The sequence below is a fragment of the Hevea brasiliensis genome, chromosome 13 (genome assembly GCF_030052815.1).
Source record: "Hevea brasiliensis isolate MT/VB/25A 57/8 chromosome 13, ASM3005281v1, whole genome shotgun sequence".
In the NCBI taxonomy this organism is placed as follows: domain Eukaryota; kingdom Viridiplantae; phylum Streptophyta; class Magnoliopsida; order Malpighiales; family Euphorbiaceae; genus Hevea; species Hevea brasiliensis.
In genome coordinates, this window is record NC_079505.1 from 82,722,738 (window position 1) to 82,738,346 (window position 15,609).

Sequence of the window (15,609 nt, forward strand, 5' to 3'; positions counted from 1 at the left end):
AATTTTAAATTATTTTTTATATTTTTTAATTAATATATTTAAAAATATATATTTTTTATTGCAACTTCAACAAGTACTTAATCTAACAAGTAACTTCTGTAAAAGAGCCACTATGCTGTGCACAGAGATGACGAAAGAATCGAATATTTAAGTTGAACAGTGCAATTTTAGTCCAAAATTTAAAGTTTAATTATTATTATTTTTTTCTTTTTTCAAATTGCATTAAATCAGACCAAGAGCATGTGCTATTCAATAAGGACGTAATCTTGGTCCATGGAAGACGTTTAAACAAGCCCAACTGAGACCCAAAGAGCACTGGCTTAACTAAACCCATGGACTGGACCCTACTTGGGCGGTTGGAGGCTCGTTCTCAAGACTGTAATCGCTTTTATAAGAATATAATATAATCTTTTTTTTTTTTTAAATCTATTTCTTGCTTAAGAGAAGAAAAAAAAAAAAAAGAAAATTTAGATTAGTAAATTTTAGAGTCTACTTTTATTAATTATTTAATTAATGATTTTATTATTTACAAAATATATATATTTCTTTTTTTTTAATTAAAGAAATAAAGAAAATTATTTCCTTCCCCTTTCATTGTTTTCCTTCTTACCGTCCAAGCAGATTGTAAAAGTGAAATCTCCGTTTAAACGTTCCAGTAAAATGGCGGGCGGAAACTAGACTTTCATTCAAATCCAAACCCTTTCTCACTTCACTTGTTTTTTCTCCTGTCGGTCTCTCTCTCACACACACGCGCCCCACAGCAAGCATTCATACATGCAAGTCCAGAGTAAAGAGGGGGAATCTTTGCGGATGAGAATGGAGTCTTTGCGACGGATCTGCGACAGAGAGATCCCCGTTGCACTGCAGAAAGTCGACTCCTTTGCGGCGACGTTTGATCATTTTCTGGATTCGACCACTTCCACATTAGATGAAACCCTCCAAAATCAAGGTCAGTATTTGTCGCATCCTGCCTCACTTCAAGTTAGGGTTTTCGGTGTTTTTTATTCAGTACATTCTACATTGTGTGAGATTAGGGTCTTGCGGGTTACTCTGCAATTTTGGGTTTGGTGGGGGGTGGGGGGGGGGGGGGGGTGGGGTGGTGTGGGGGAGGGGGTGTCAGGATTTTACGAGCTCTGAAGCGTTTTTATTGAAATTCATGACTTCGGCTTTCTTTTTTGCAGGGAAATTAGGCAAGTTGAAATCTAGCTTGCGGGAAGCTGAGGATGACTTTGTTAAAGTGCTGGCGGGTTTGTATCTGCTCTATGCAATTAAAATTTGAAAATTCGTCTTGATATTCAGTAAGGGTGTCACTCTCTAATTTCTACAATTTTATACATGATTTTTGGACTTATCATCTCAAATGCAATTGCATAATTCACTTATGTCTAGACTTGCATAAGAATTACATTTTCAGTAAGAGAAGTAATGCATTTCAGTCAGTGACCAATGGTAAATCCTGTAGAATTAACTTTGTGACAAGGCAGCCTAATATCCACGTTCTCTGTCTCTTCAAAGGATGTCATTGCAGTTTTAGATGTTAGCATCTTTCCCCAGTTTGCCTAAATATATGAGGCTTTGTATCAGCATCTGATGCAGTTGTTGTTGTTGTTGTTGCTGTTGTTTTTTTTTTGCTCTCTAAGCACTTCCCCCTTGTTGTGGTCTATATGTTATAACTTTTATGTATGTTCTTTTGAAATAACATGCTTCCAAACCTGATGTCAGTTTGCTTTTAATAAAGATGCATGATTGTTTAATTTATATGTATTCTTTTTTTATTTCTTTTCTGTTATAGTGAAGACTCGTAAGGAGGCTAAACAGTTGGCTATAAGGGACTCCATTTCTGCTACGAGAGCTAGAATAGAAGAACTTGAAAGAACTTTGCAAGTTCAGAGGGCTAGGAGGGATGAATATGCAGCAATTATGTCCCAACAATCTGTTGGTAATATCTTTTGCTCATATCACTTGATCATTACTTGTTTGTACACAGACCTTATTGCTATGCTTATTTTCAAGAAACTTGAATAGTTTATTTATCCTTGATTGTTGTTTTTCAACCAAATTGAACAAGAGGAGAAAATTGTTACCATAGGTTATCTCATGGGAACTCAAGTTTGGTGAATCTAGACCATGAATGAGGGCTTCTATTGTTAGTTGAGTTTGGATACGAAAGATTCTGAAAGGTTGAGATTTCTTGGAATGTGTTATCAAATTGTTTGGACTTGTTATGGCACTGGGGGAACTCATGCAGGCATCTATCAGCATGGGCATGGTACAGTGGAATACTTTATAGTTCCCTTGTCAGATATTGGCACTCATTTTATCCATCTTATCTAGGGTGTTTCAACCTAACTAGTGGTTAGTTTCTGATCTATGAATTGTTTACACCATCATAGTTTATAGGAATATGATTGGCAAGGAAAGAAATCCTGTTGATGTTTGTGGATTTTGAATCATGGAATGCCGTAACATCCTAAAGTTGTCCACAACATAGAAAACAATTTTTTAAAAGAAATTGCTTTCTCAACTCATGACATGCTGTAATATTTCTTATGTGTCTTTCTTTGTCAATTGTATCCAAAAATCATATTTGGATTTGATTTGATGCCCTAAACTTTTGAATTGTAACATAGGTAATAAAATTACTTATAATTCTTTGTTTCTTCCTTTTTCATTTTTTGGTATCATTTATGGTTTTGGCAAAATATGAAGAAAAGGGAAACCGAGACATTGAACATATAGGAGAAATTCAAGAGGCGATATTATGGTATAATAAGGTTCTTGGTTTCCAAATTGAAGGCGGAAGAGGTAATCATAGCCATTTCATTGTGAAAGATTTATTTCCCTCTTTCTTGATGCATTCCTTACCTTGAAGCTTTTGGTATCATTAGGGGTGAAATTCACATTCAACTACATCAATGTGAGCAATCCATATGAGGAGTACAATTTTACCATTCGCCATGAAGAGGATACATATTCTTGTAAGCAATGCCCACCTGTTGGTTATATGTCATTGTTGAATATGTTCTTGTTATATCTATTTTGAGTTTCATTTTTTTCCTTCTCTTGATTTCAGTGTTGGCTTGTAAACCCCACTTGAATGACACCAAAGACTTGATCCGCGAGTTGAATAGAACCAATGGCTTATTCAAATTTGTTAGAATAATGAGAGAGAAGTTTCAAGAAGCTGCTTCACTTGGTAGAGTTTTTTTCAAAAGCAATATGTATCACATACCAGTTTAATCCTGTGCCAAACCATGAATGTGTAGTGAAAATTGATGAATGGGCTCCTGTCCGTGTTTTTTTCAAAAGCAATTCAGTACTCACAAAAGAAATTGTATTGTTCTTGGCACAGGAGGAACTTTGCCTCAATCCTCAACTCTTCATCAAGAGTCTGCAACAATAGCTGCGTCTGCTCCGGCTATGTCAGTTTCAACTGACACAAGTGACTCTCCTGTGAAGGAAAATGTGTATCCACATGAAGTAAAAAGACAGTCAAGAAAAGTTAATCTTGGAAGAGGGGCTAAACCATCAATTTTGTCCCCTGCATCAGTTCGTCGGTCCCCTCGTTTTGTTAAGGTATTATCATTTTGATTCCATGTTATATACCTGCAGTTCATGTTTGAAGAAATATGTCTTCTTGCAGAACACACTAGGGAACAGATTATAATGAGAAAACAGAGAACAAAGTTGGCTAAGGCCTAAAAAGTCTAAAGTCCTTTTTTTTTCCTCCAATTGAACAATATCAACTACATCATGAATAGAAGAACAAAGGTTGAAAAAGGAACTAAGGAAGGTTGTAAATTGAAGAAAACGGTGGATTTGGGTTGTGATTATGTTGAAGCCAGTGTTTCTACTTGCATGTGGAGTTGTTCGCTAATGGCACATAGAACTCTCTACTCTTTCGAAATCACCAAGCAATACCATCAGTTCTGAAAATAAGAGATTCACATATTGTAGTTGTTTCCATCCTTATCATACATATGAAGGCATTCTCACTACTTTTCATGCTCACATAAAGGCACTCCTGCAGATAATATAAGTGGATATAATTTCAATTTAGTTCTTTGATTCGTACACTGAAGACAAAATGGTACATGTTTTTTCTGATAAAAACATTGAATGTGAATGGCAGCGCAAGGAATGAAGATAAAGTGAAGCTGGTGATTGTCCCAGCGTGTTTGGCATGTATTGTGTGTGTTTTGACTTGCTCAGCTAATCATAGTTTCTGACTCATTTGCTTGGCACTGGACATGTGTTGCATGAGCCTGATTTATGTAAGAAAGTTTGGTTGAAAGAGATCCCGCGGCAAAGCTTTGCGACCCAAACATTGTCCTCCATCAACAACGGTATTACCTGAATGCCACCGGGGGTATATTTATATTGTTATCCTGTAACAATGAATTTACGACCGATGGAATGTAAAGAACTCATCATAATAATTTTAGATTCATCAACATTAGACGCTAGAATTTCCCTGGTTTTGATCTCATCTATTGATTTCAATTTTTTCTACAACAATATTTATTGCTATGTGCAAGTATTAATTCTCTGCAGGAAAAGGAACGCATAAATGCTTAAAAGGCTTGCATATTACTTGACTACCTTTTTTTTTTACCCTTCTTTAGCATGCTCTGAGCATCATTAATAGGTTGAGTTGAGGGCTGGGTTCTTCGGGCATCCCTCGCTTGCTTTCATCTATGTATCCAAAATTTCTCTTGTAAATCATTAGGGCATTTGCTTCAAATGAAATTGACTCTGAAGTATGCAGGCTTTTCTTTTTTAATTATAGCAGCACATTTAAGTAAATAATTATAAAAACTAAATTTAATAACTATAAATATTTAATATATTTATCAATCAAGATTTAACCTCGTTAGAAAGCATTTTAAAATCATTATTATTTTAATTCATTAAATAGATGTGAGGAGACGCCATTAAAATTATTTGAACAAAATATTTAATCTTTTCGAAGATATCATTTGCTATATGTGAGAAAGGATCAGCCCCTACCTACCCTTGTAATTAAATTGCCATATGCACATATAATACACTAGTTTACAGGTTATATATACAATGTGGCTCCTAAAATCTGTAGTGTTAAAGTATACACATCAAGCTGGTGGTGGTTGGTAGAGTGAGACCCGTCTGTGGATGAGTGCTCTGGTCTGCCTCCACAGTTTCTGTGCCTCAGATTCATCACAGGCCAGAGCTGAGCAGCTGCTTTCATTACAGTCTGCGAAGTATTTGCCACTTACACCTTCTGTCTGTGGACTCAAGGCAACATAACATGTGGTTGATGCACCCTGCAGCAAGGGACAGTGTTTCATGTACTAAGTGCTCAACTAACTTCAAGAAACTCCACCTTCTCTCCTCTATATGTGTGTATGAATCTTTTGGGCAAGGAAACTGACAAGTAATTGTGGACAAACCTGAGATGTTGATTTTAGTAACTTGGAGGCAATGAAGTACAGGGAATCTGCAGATAAGATTTTTATTTACTTTTTAGATTTCACTTTAATTGCCACAGCATAATTAATCCTGGACTAATTACATATAGATAGATAGATACACCTGTGATGAAACCCTTGTGAGCTCTAATTATTCCTGTTTTTACAATGCCTGGATGTACTGCATTGATTGTTACTCTTGCATTCCTTCCCTGCGAAGTTTGGATTTATGAGAGACAAACCCTTTTTCTGTTTTAATTTGTGTTCATCATTATCAACATTGAAGTATTTATGGGAAAAAAAATAAATTTAATTATGGACAGAACTGAATCCTTGACCCTCCACCCTACCTAAGCGTTGTATTGTATCACTTATTCACGAACTTTCTTGTTATAAATCAGAAATTGTTGCTCCATTTGGAAGCCAAGAAAAGAAAATATGAGAAATAATTCATGGTGAAAAGAGGAAGAAAATAAAAGGGATAGATGATGACTTTCACCTTCAACTGTCTAGCCATTTCCTTGGAATGTAATATATTTGCCAATTTGGATTGAGCATAAGCAAGTGTGCCACTGTAACTGCAAAAATGTAATAAAAAAAATACATCAAATTCCATTTTCTGTTAAAATAGTATGTAAGATCACCAGAACTTGGTAAAAATGGGTAAAAAAAAAAAAATAGTAGAATCACAAGAACTTGGTAAAAATGGGTAAAAAAAAAAAAGTAGAAGCTTACTTCTTTGGGTTTAGCATTTGATTGAAGCAAAAAGAATCTCTCTTCACCCAACTGTGAATTACAGAGGAAAGATTTATTATTCTCCCCTGGATGCCTGTCTCTGATGCTGTTTCTACCATTTTCTCCAATAGCAATTCTGTCAACAAAAAATGTCCTGCAAAACCTTGCAAGTATCAAACTTTTGAAAACCCATTATCTCATTTTTCAACATTACAATAATTTTTCCCCATTTTTTGACCCAATCTACTGCTTAATCAACCTTATTGCGTTGTGTGGCTTGGCTGCAATCCAAAATCTTACAGTTCTTTGGAATCATATGCCTGCAATAACCAAGAACTGAAGCGCAAGGCAGGCCAAAATTGTAATCTTTAGATTATTTTATTCAAGCCTGCCAAGGTCAAGCATCATCTCAACATGACTTTGCTCATTGTTAGTGGGCGTGGGGGCTACCTTGCTGTTTTTACTTTTTTTTTTTTCTGATTTCTTTCATTTTTTTTAAAGATAATCATGATTTAGGAAGCAAATATTATTTTTATGTAGAAAGAAGCTTAATGTGTGAGTGTAAGTTGAGCGTGCCTAGGATTAGTCTCTCAGATTTCATATCGGATGTGGAATGTACTTGTGTGTGGGTTATATAAAAATAAAAACTCTATTAAAATCATCACTATCTATTTTTGTCACTAACCCATATATATGTGTGGTCTATCTATTGAAAAAAAAAAAGCTATCTAAAGTTTACCTAAGCAATTTGTAGCGAATGTCATCTCAATTTTGTCTTCTGAGAATTCCAAATTCTGAGAAAATATCCCAGCATTATTTCTGAAAAATTATTTCACAATCAGAATCAAATTAACTTTGCGTTGTCAACTTACCAAAAAACTCAAAAAAAAAAAAAAGGGAGAATAAATCATATACTCACATGAGAATATTGAGGGGTATTCCTAAAGCAAGAAAATCAGAAGCAAATCTCTTCACAGAAGCAAAGCAACTTAAATCAGTCTCAAATATTAGTATCTCTGCCTTTGGAGTCTCCTTCTGTATAGCTTCTTTCACTTCAGCTGCTTTTTTCAAGTCTCTTGCAGGAATCACTAGTCTCACACCTCTCTTAGCCAATACTCTAGCAGTTTCAACTCCAATACCTGAGGTAGCCCCTTCAAATCCAAAAAAAAATCATACGTAGCTTATCATTTTATAATGTTAAAGAACAGAAAAATTTATGCATGAAATGTCATATTCTTTTCTCTTATCGACAACAAAAATCTAAAAAATATCCAGGTGAATATACATATATATTTACATATGTTAAAGAGGCAATGAATGAATGATTGCTTCTGAGTATGAACCAAAAAAAGAATACCATTCAGAAGAGACAAAACCATATCTTGCTAAGTCAAAAGAGGCACTGGATTAAATAATTGTAATACTCAGCTGGTTATAGGTACTCAAATTAAAATATAACCATGGAGATTATGCTTAGCAAAAAGTAATAGCCAGAAGAATATTTTTAAAAAATTATATTCATGCATCCATTGAATTTTTTGCAGAAGATATGCAAGAGAATTTTTGGACAAATCCATCAAAATTATCTGCAAAATAAGAAGTAAATAGACAAGGAGAACAAGATAAAGTGGAAAGTGATATGAGAAGGCAAGAAGATCATTTTGAACATGAAGACATACAAACACGCACACAGAGGGAAGAAGAGGGAGAAAGAAGCTTTCTAAGCTGAACATCAGACGAAGAAGATTCCTCAGAAAACAGAACAGAAGCTAGCTAGGACTTCATTTTCAACTGTATTTTTCATGCCATAATAATTTAAAATAAAGGGGTGAAAATATCATATTTGTGGCAGTTCTCAGGGAGATGATGAAGAGAAACTAACCGGTGACGATAGCTGTTAGATGGAGAGGAACTAAGCAGGCACAATCTTGAGTGACTTGCTCAGCTGTTGAATTTGAGCCATAGCCACTTGGGCCTGCAATGCCTGCCAAGTACCTCAGTGTTTCTTTCATGAGCAGGATGCTGCTGCTTACAGTCTTGGACACCAAGGGAAGCACTTTAGCCTTGAGAGTTGAGATCATATAACAATATACATATGCACATACAAATATATAGAGGACATATATGTACCCAATAGGGAACCCAAGAAATATCATACAGTGATCACAGCCTTATTTTAAGTGGGTAGCCATGACCAATCGGCTCTAACATGTATCACTATTACACCAGCAGTGAAATAATTGGTTGACACCACCTACTTTGGATGGTCCATAGACTAGTTAAGCTTAGTGATTGTGAAAATGCACCATTTTTTTTTTCTCATAATGACTGTCAAGCATTGTGATTGGAGAAATGCAACATTAATTGATTCTCTCCTATATATATATTTTTTTAGTTTTTTTTCTTCTTTTCTCATTATTACTGTCTGTCCCTTATTGAGTGGCTTCCATTTCTTTCAGGCTTATAAGGGAAATTGTTATTTCCAATCAAATTTTTGCTGCATTTAAGTGCAATTTCATTTGCTTAAAGGAAAGGCATATGAAATCAAAGATTGACAATTTACTTGAGATGGATGAAAACTGTCCTTTAAATAGTGTTTTGATGATTATTTTCCTTCTCTTTTATTGTCATTATTATTTTTTAATCTTCTTTTTAGTTTAATTTGTTGGATCTAACATGGCCACAATTATATTAGCTTATCATATAAACTTTATTGTTAGGAAATAGTCTAATATGAGACATTAATATATCTTAATTTTCAAATTAATAAGGGACAAAACATTGTTCATGTTTGATTGATGCAAGCAGATTGTGAGTCGGAAAATGATAGTAACATTGTGAATAAACATTCATAATTCCAAGTACTTAGATTAAAAGTTATATATGTTTAATCTTGTTGTCCTAGCTAGGTACAATAATATTACATTAATTAGTCAATGGTTTCAGCCTACCTAGCTAGGCCGGCAGACGTCTGAGCTTGTATGAAGATCAAGTTCGACAAGAAATTGATATAGAAGACACTGGCAAGACGAATTGGGATTGGCCAACCAACAAATTCATCATCAACAAGCATATGTAAAATTCAGTGAAAAGATCAGACACCAAATCCATGGATATAGATAAAGAAATAAAAAGAGAAGGAAAATTGATGTGCATGTAGAAGTATTCACAGGTGTGTGTCTAGAAATATCTGTGATAATTACATGCAAAATAGAGATAAAGATGGGGAGAGAGAGAGAGAGAGAGAGAGAGAGAGAGAGAGAGAGAGAGAGGAATGAATTATTAATTGGAAACAAGTATTAAAGTGGTTATTGGCGTAGTGAGACCGGCCGTGTCCTTCACGTCTACTTTTTGGTCACAATGGCCAAAATTTTCAATCCTCCACTTTGAGAAAAATGATAGCCATTGTTGGAGGATTGATGGACTAAAAGAGACCATTGAGGACGACTCCTCAAACATGCAGTTGTCAGGGACCCATTGGTTCCCCAACCTGCATACATTCTCATCACTTAATTTGCCACTGCTTATTCACCAACTTCTCTCTACTTGCCTTCCCGCCTAGCTATTTGCCTTCATTTTATTTGCGTATTTTATCTCATTGATGGCATGCCATGCATGCTCTCCAAAAAGTAATATTAAAGCTTTGATTGGAACCCTCCTTTTACTACCCATACACGCTTGTTGGGAACAATACATGATTTCCCACGATTCAAGATCGAAAGAGAGCTAGCTTTCCAATGCCAAAAAATTAGGGTTTGGATCATCACTTTAATCACAATGTTTTTCTCATCAAGATTGAAAAATATTGTAATTTCATTTGCACCTTAAGTACTTTAGGGCTCAAGTGTCTGCCTTCATGCATGAAACCTCACTTGATGAAGTGATGTGCTAAAAACACACCATATCACTAAACTTAGGATAAATATTAATTATTATGAAACATTTAGCCTCACGTGCCATTCGCCATTCGAGAGATGACATGTGGCAACATATAGTGGGTCCGACACTCTATGAGCCAATCACGGGAAGGGTGGGACATGCCTTATCTAGTGATCATTGCCCTTTGTTGATTATTAGCTAAATGATAGATGTTTAACATGATCATGATGATGATGATGTTTATCTATGGTAAATACAAAATAGCAATAGATTTCCATGTTTTCCCTTGCGTAGGTCCTTGTATATATGAAGATTTGGAGAAAAGGTTGTTTGTCTTCATCTTTCTAACTACATCTAACAAAAAAGAGCAGTGGGTAAATCAATTCAATTAAAATAGATAAATAAATAAACAAGAAATTCCCCATATTTTATATAAGATAAAGAAAATGGGCACACACACACATATATATATATACAAATAAATAAAAGTTGGAGTTTTGTAGCTCAAGTTATGACCATTTTACCATAACTGGCTGGATTGACCTGTACCCAGAATTTCTGGGCAATTTGGTTCTGTCAGATTTGGTATCCTAACTTGGACTAGCAATTTGAATTGGTTAGGTTCAGAATTTGAGTTTGTGTTCTTCATAAAAGTTATTTTAAATTGTCTAATCTTTCCATTGATATAAAATTCAGGTCATTTAGATATTTCTACATTGAGTTATGGCCACTGTTCATTTGGTTAATTTCCAGGACCAGCAAGTTAGTTACCCGGATTTGGTCAATTTTGAGGGTATTGTAAGTTTATTTTCTAGGCAATATTTTTTCATCAAAGTTGTGCCATTATGTGTCTAGTTTCATGTCCAATTAGCCTTGCACCAATTGAACTTACAACACTCAAGTTACAGCTGCCCAAACTTGCTGGACTCATATCTAGCCCTGCAAGTCCTATGAGGCAGCATACCCAACCTCAATTTCAAAGCCATAATTCACTTCATTTCCTCATCAAACACAGCCAAATGGTCACTAATTGACCATTAGGACTTTCATTCACCAACACATGAGTAAAAACCAAACTTCATGCCTCAAACCCTAATTCTCAAATATCCATTCATGCACATACATCAATTCAATATACTTAATGATGTTAGAAGTCTCATATTCACATTCAAAGCCACCCATAAACAATTTTAACTCATTTAAAACTCATCAAACACTTCAATCATCAAGGCTGCCAAAAATTGAAGTTGGTCCATACATGATTATTTTCTTTGAATTCCTTAAATTTCCAACTCAATTCATGCTCCCAACATGAAATCTAAAGAGAAAGTAAAGAGAAATAGCACTAACCTCTTTGAAAGCTAACCCCAAGCTTGATAAACTTCTTGGTTTCTCTTCCTTTTTGCTGCCTAGGGGTTGTTCAAGGTACTAAGATTAATTTTTGTGAAGACAACTAGTAGGTTTTGGGTGAGATAAAGAAGGAAATAAAATTCAAAAATTCATCAATGGTGGAAGGCTCATGGAAGTGTCTCAGCAAGCTGAAGAAGAAGAAGGAAAAATCTGATTTTTTTTTTCCTTTGATTTTTATCTCTTTTAATTGTTTTAAGAAAGTTTATTGCATTGTGATTGGTGGAGGCATGTTAAATGACATCATCTTATGTCATAATTTCAATTTTTATTCATTTTCTTTTCTTTTCTTTCCTACTCATTTTCTATTTAATTTTTAGTAATATTTATTCATATTTTATGCCATATAATTCACTTACTTAAATGGACAAGTCGGTCAAAATTCGTCTCTGAAGGCGAAAAGACCAAAATGCCCTCCGTTTTGCTTAAGGAGCCAAAATCGTCTGTACCGATTGATAAAATTCTCCTAACCTTTTCTTAGCATTCTAATGCTACCTAGCGCTCCGTAACTCTTCTCTGGCATCCTAGAAATTATTTCACGGAATTCCCTTCGGGTTTAGAGCTACTAGCTGTGAAGACAGCAATTTCCTGTTAGGGTCACCCATCACCGGGGTACCGGCTCATTTAACTTTGTTGTATTTCATTTTTAAAATTTTTCCTTAATTTTTCTTATACTTATTTGAATTATTTGTGACTCCTCACTCTAGTCTAATTATAGTTTCAGATATTCTAGCTGTCCGGTCAGACATTGGTCACTGGAATAGTAGAACATACGGACTATCTAAAGTGAAAGTGTTACAGATTAGGTCTTAGGTATAGAGGAAACTCTATCGAATTTTTGATACAAATCCAAGTAGACTTTGGTTTTTTTAATTAATTGTTTTTGGTCTATTATTGATAGTTATTTGGTATGTTTGCTTAGGTGATCCAAATCAACAATTTTCTTCTTCTCAGTAGAACCAATAAGTATTGGGTTATACTCTGAGTTTGGTATTGATTTTATTTGTCATTTTAATATTATTAATTTATATTCAAGACATGCTCATGCATTCACTTATATGTATGTATATAATTAGTTAAATGTTATGCACGCTCATTTGCTGCATATGTTATTGAGTTTGTTTGTGATATCGCCTTAAGACAACTTGGAGCTTTATGTGTGTGTGTGTTAGCGTGAGTATGGTGGGGATATGAAAATGAGTAGGACGAATAGTCGCGGCTGAAGCTTGACTCACTAAGACCCGATCCTTATATATGGATAAGTAGGAATGAGCACGGTTTTGAGTTGATTTCTCTGGTCCCTACACTTAGATTATTAAGCGAAAGTTCGGTTTGAGTTGACTCGCTGGTAGGTATTGGATTAAGAAAACTGTATAGGGGATTAGCTCCCATATTGTATTGATGTGACACATGGGTGTGTGCATACTCTAACTTATCTTTTATGCGAATATTGGTTGAATTATTTGAACTATGCAGACGTGTTGCATTTTATACACAGATTCCTGTATTAGATTTGGATAGTTATAAAAAATATATTTTAAATCAATATCTTACTCTCTGAGTTGAACGTTTAGTTCAACTATTTTTCCTCAGGTGATAGGTGGCTTTATTTGTGATTAACCTACTTTCTTTTCCCGCATGTTTAAACAGAAAATATTTTGATTTACTTTTATTGTCTTTTATTTAAATTTATAACTCCGTATGGATCAATAGTTGTATTTTTATTTGAATTATAATAATTTAGTTATAAAGTTATAAAATTAATTATGTGAGATTATATGGAAATATGAGATATTTATTATTAATGATGGAGGGAGCTGAGCTCCTAAATGTTGATATATGTGATTTGAGGATTGTGAGGATGAGCTAAGCTTCTCATCTTATTGATATTATTTGTTTACAGGTCGGGTGAGTTAATACTCCCCATTGGATAGTTCAATTTATGGCTGGATTTTGTCCATTTTTTTTAAATCGGGTTACCTTAATAAGCTTTATGAATAGATTAGAAATAATTAAGCTTTCTACGGGATTCGGGGGCCTTATGTTGACCCAAGCTTTAGTTTCGATCTAACTCAAAAATCGGGTCATGATAATATATTATAGATGTCTAATTAAATTAGGACTTTTATATATAAATATAAAATTTTATGATATCTGAATTAGTGTTAGAATTTTATTAGTATTATAATAAGATTATTAAAAAGCAGTGTGCAACTAATATATTTTTCAAAGAAAAACAAATATTAACAATGTAATTGGCTAGGTTTATATAAGTTAAAAATATTTGTAAATTAAAATACATTAAGTAAAAAATATTTTTTTATTATAAAATTTTGTAATTAAAATTTTAATTTTATAGTTATAAGTAAAACTCAAATCCAACTATGAATAAGGATGTGCAAGTTAAACTAAATAAGGATATATAAATAATTATAATTAAGAATTTTATGATATAAATAATTTAATAAATAATTAAATAGTAGCAATATTATAATTATCAAAGGTATTATAAAGGAAATAATTATTAATTATTGTAAATAAATTAATTTTTTTAAAAAAAATATATTTGTGTTTATAAACTTAAAATAGATTTTTAATAGAAAAATAATTTTTTTAAAATAGATTTTTAATAGAAAAATAATTTTTTCTTTTTTTAATGATTTCACTAACTTAATTAATTTTTAAAATTTTTTAATATCTTTTTTTAACAACTTTTATATCTTATTTATTTATTTTTTTAATTTTTGGATATCATAAAAAATAAAAAAGTATCATACCTATTTTAAAATTACAATTTAAGTTTTCAATATTTGGTTAAATTTAATTTTTTACTAGTATAATTAATTTTAAATAACATAACCAATAAAATTTAGTCATTTATTATTATAGTACTAAATTATTATGATGTTTTGGGTAAAACCGATGTTCCCACTTTCAACATTGTTATATTATATAAATTATATATTAATTATATTTTTTATTTTTTACTTATTAATTTTTTATTTTAATTAATTTTTTTATAAAATTTTATATTCAATTATAGTTAAGTATAAGTATAAGTATAAGTAGGATTAAGTATTTAAATTTATATAAACATTATAATTAATTTAAATAATAAAAATATAATTGTTATTAATTTGAAAAATAAATGTTAATTTTGACAAAACTAATGTTTCCTATTCCCACATATATATATAATATAAATTATATGAAAATATAAGTAAATTTATTTTTTTGGATAAAAACAATAATTTAAATCTTAAATTTTAATTAACAAATCTGTTATATTTCTGTATTTTTATTTGAATCCATCAATTTTTTTTTTGTTTTTAATGTATGTAATAATTATACTATTTCAAAATCATGAAAAGGAAATTTTCTAAAAATTGAAGACTATTTTTATTATAGTAAAATAATAATTTTAAAACATTACAAAACACATGAAAAAGAAAAAAATATATTTTAATTTATAAATTATTGAATAAAATTAATAAGTTTATTGATAAAATTAATTAAAATTGTTAAAATTGAAAATCTAGTTTTAATCAATTTAATAAATCGGTCGAAATCACCAAAATTAAAATTATTGAAATAATTTTAACTTGAGATATATTTTTTTTAATTAAAGTTATTTAATTTATTGATATTATAATGAAATAATTTCTATAAGGAATGTGATATGATTTTTTTATTTTTTATTTATAATCTAATATTTTATTTAAAATTTGTTTAATGAATTTTAATATATATTTTTAAAATATTATTATGAATTAGTGTTAAAATAATTATTTTTATTAAAATTTTATATTGTAATATTAAAAAAATAAACTTCATATCAACTGTGTTGGTATAAGTGATAAAAAAAATTCAACATCTTTTAAACAAAATCATGTATTTGATTCTTTAAATAGAGAAAATCTTTGTTGGGAGTGCTTTATACTCATAAGGAGTCTCTCAAACATGAGTAAACTTAATTTACTAAAAAAAACTTTATAATATAATTTTTAGTATTTGTCAAAGTGATAATTTAATTTTTTCTTATTTGAGTTGCTAAAACATTTTAAATTTTACTTTTCTATTAGCTCGATTAATAATATATAGATTTTGATAAAATATAATTGAAAGTTTTTAGATGTATATT

The 15,609-nt window shown here is 31.9% G+C and overlaps 2 protein-coding genes across 3 annotated transcripts; one reads left to right on the forward strand and one right to left on the reverse strand.

Annotated features, from left to right (window-relative positions):
- Positions 1–585: 585 nt before the first annotated feature.
- On the forward strand, positions 586–4,469 carry LOC110664759 (kinetochore protein SPC25 homolog). 2 transcript variants are annotated; one of them, XM_058132544.1, is made up of 8 exons: positions 588–949; positions 1,182–1,247; positions 1,793–1,939; positions 2,710–2,805; positions 2,889–2,978; positions 3,074–3,196; positions 3,353–3,576; positions 4,133–4,469. In XM_058132544.1, the coding sequence occupies exons 1-8, from the start codon at positions 775–777 to the stop codon at positions 4,142–4,144; spliced, it is 933 nt and encodes a 310-aa protein (XP_057988527.1). In that variant the 5' UTR covers positions 588–774; the 3' UTR covers positions 4,145–4,469. The 2 variants fall into 2 exon arrangements, with proteins under 2 accessions (XP_057988528.1, XP_057988527.1); XM_058132545.1 differs by lacking the exon at positions 2,710–2,805 and having other exon boundaries at positions 586–949.
- Positions 4,470–5,023: 554 nt separating this feature from the next.
- Positions 5,024–8,701, reverse strand: LOC110664761 (short-chain dehydrogenase TIC 32 B, chloroplastic). The gene is made up of 8 exons (XM_058132546.1): positions 8,065–8,701; positions 7,102–7,333; positions 6,922–7,001; positions 6,183–6,336; positions 5,947–6,025; positions 5,572–5,659; positions 5,430–5,476; positions 5,024–5,303 (listed from the first exon to the last, which is right to left on the reverse strand). The coding sequence occupies exons 1-8, from the start codon at positions 8,336–8,338 to the stop codon at positions 5,112–5,114; spliced, it is 1,146 nt and encodes a 381-aa protein (XP_057988529.1). The 5' UTR covers positions 8,339–8,701; the 3' UTR covers positions 5,024–5,111.
- Positions 8,702–15,609: the final 6,908 nt, after the last annotated feature.

Coding starts and splice junctions, on each gene's coding strand:
- LOC110664761 (XM_058132546.1), bottom strand. CDS start 8,338: ATGATATTTCTTGGGTTCCCTATTGGGTACATATATGTCCTCTATATA. Junction 6,026..6,182: donor CAAATGCTAAACCCAAAGAA/GTAAGCTTCTAC, acceptor ACATTTTTGCAG/TTACAGTGGCACACTTGCTT. Junction 5,304..5,429: donor TACTAAAATCAACATCTCAG/GTTTGTCCACAA, acceptor CCCTTGCTGCAG/GGTGCATCAACCACATGTTA.
- LOC110664759 (XM_058132544.1), top strand. CDS start 775: ATGCAAGTCCAGAGTAAAGAGGGGGAATCTTTGCGGATGAGAATGGAG. Junction 1,940..2,709: donor TATGTCCCAACAATCTGTTG/GTAATATCTTTT, acceptor CAAAATATGAAG/AAAAGGGAAACCGAGACATT. Junction 2,979..3,073: donor TGAAGAGGATACATATTCTT/GTAAGCAATGCC, acceptor TCTTGATTTCAG/TGTTGGCTTGTAAACCCCAC.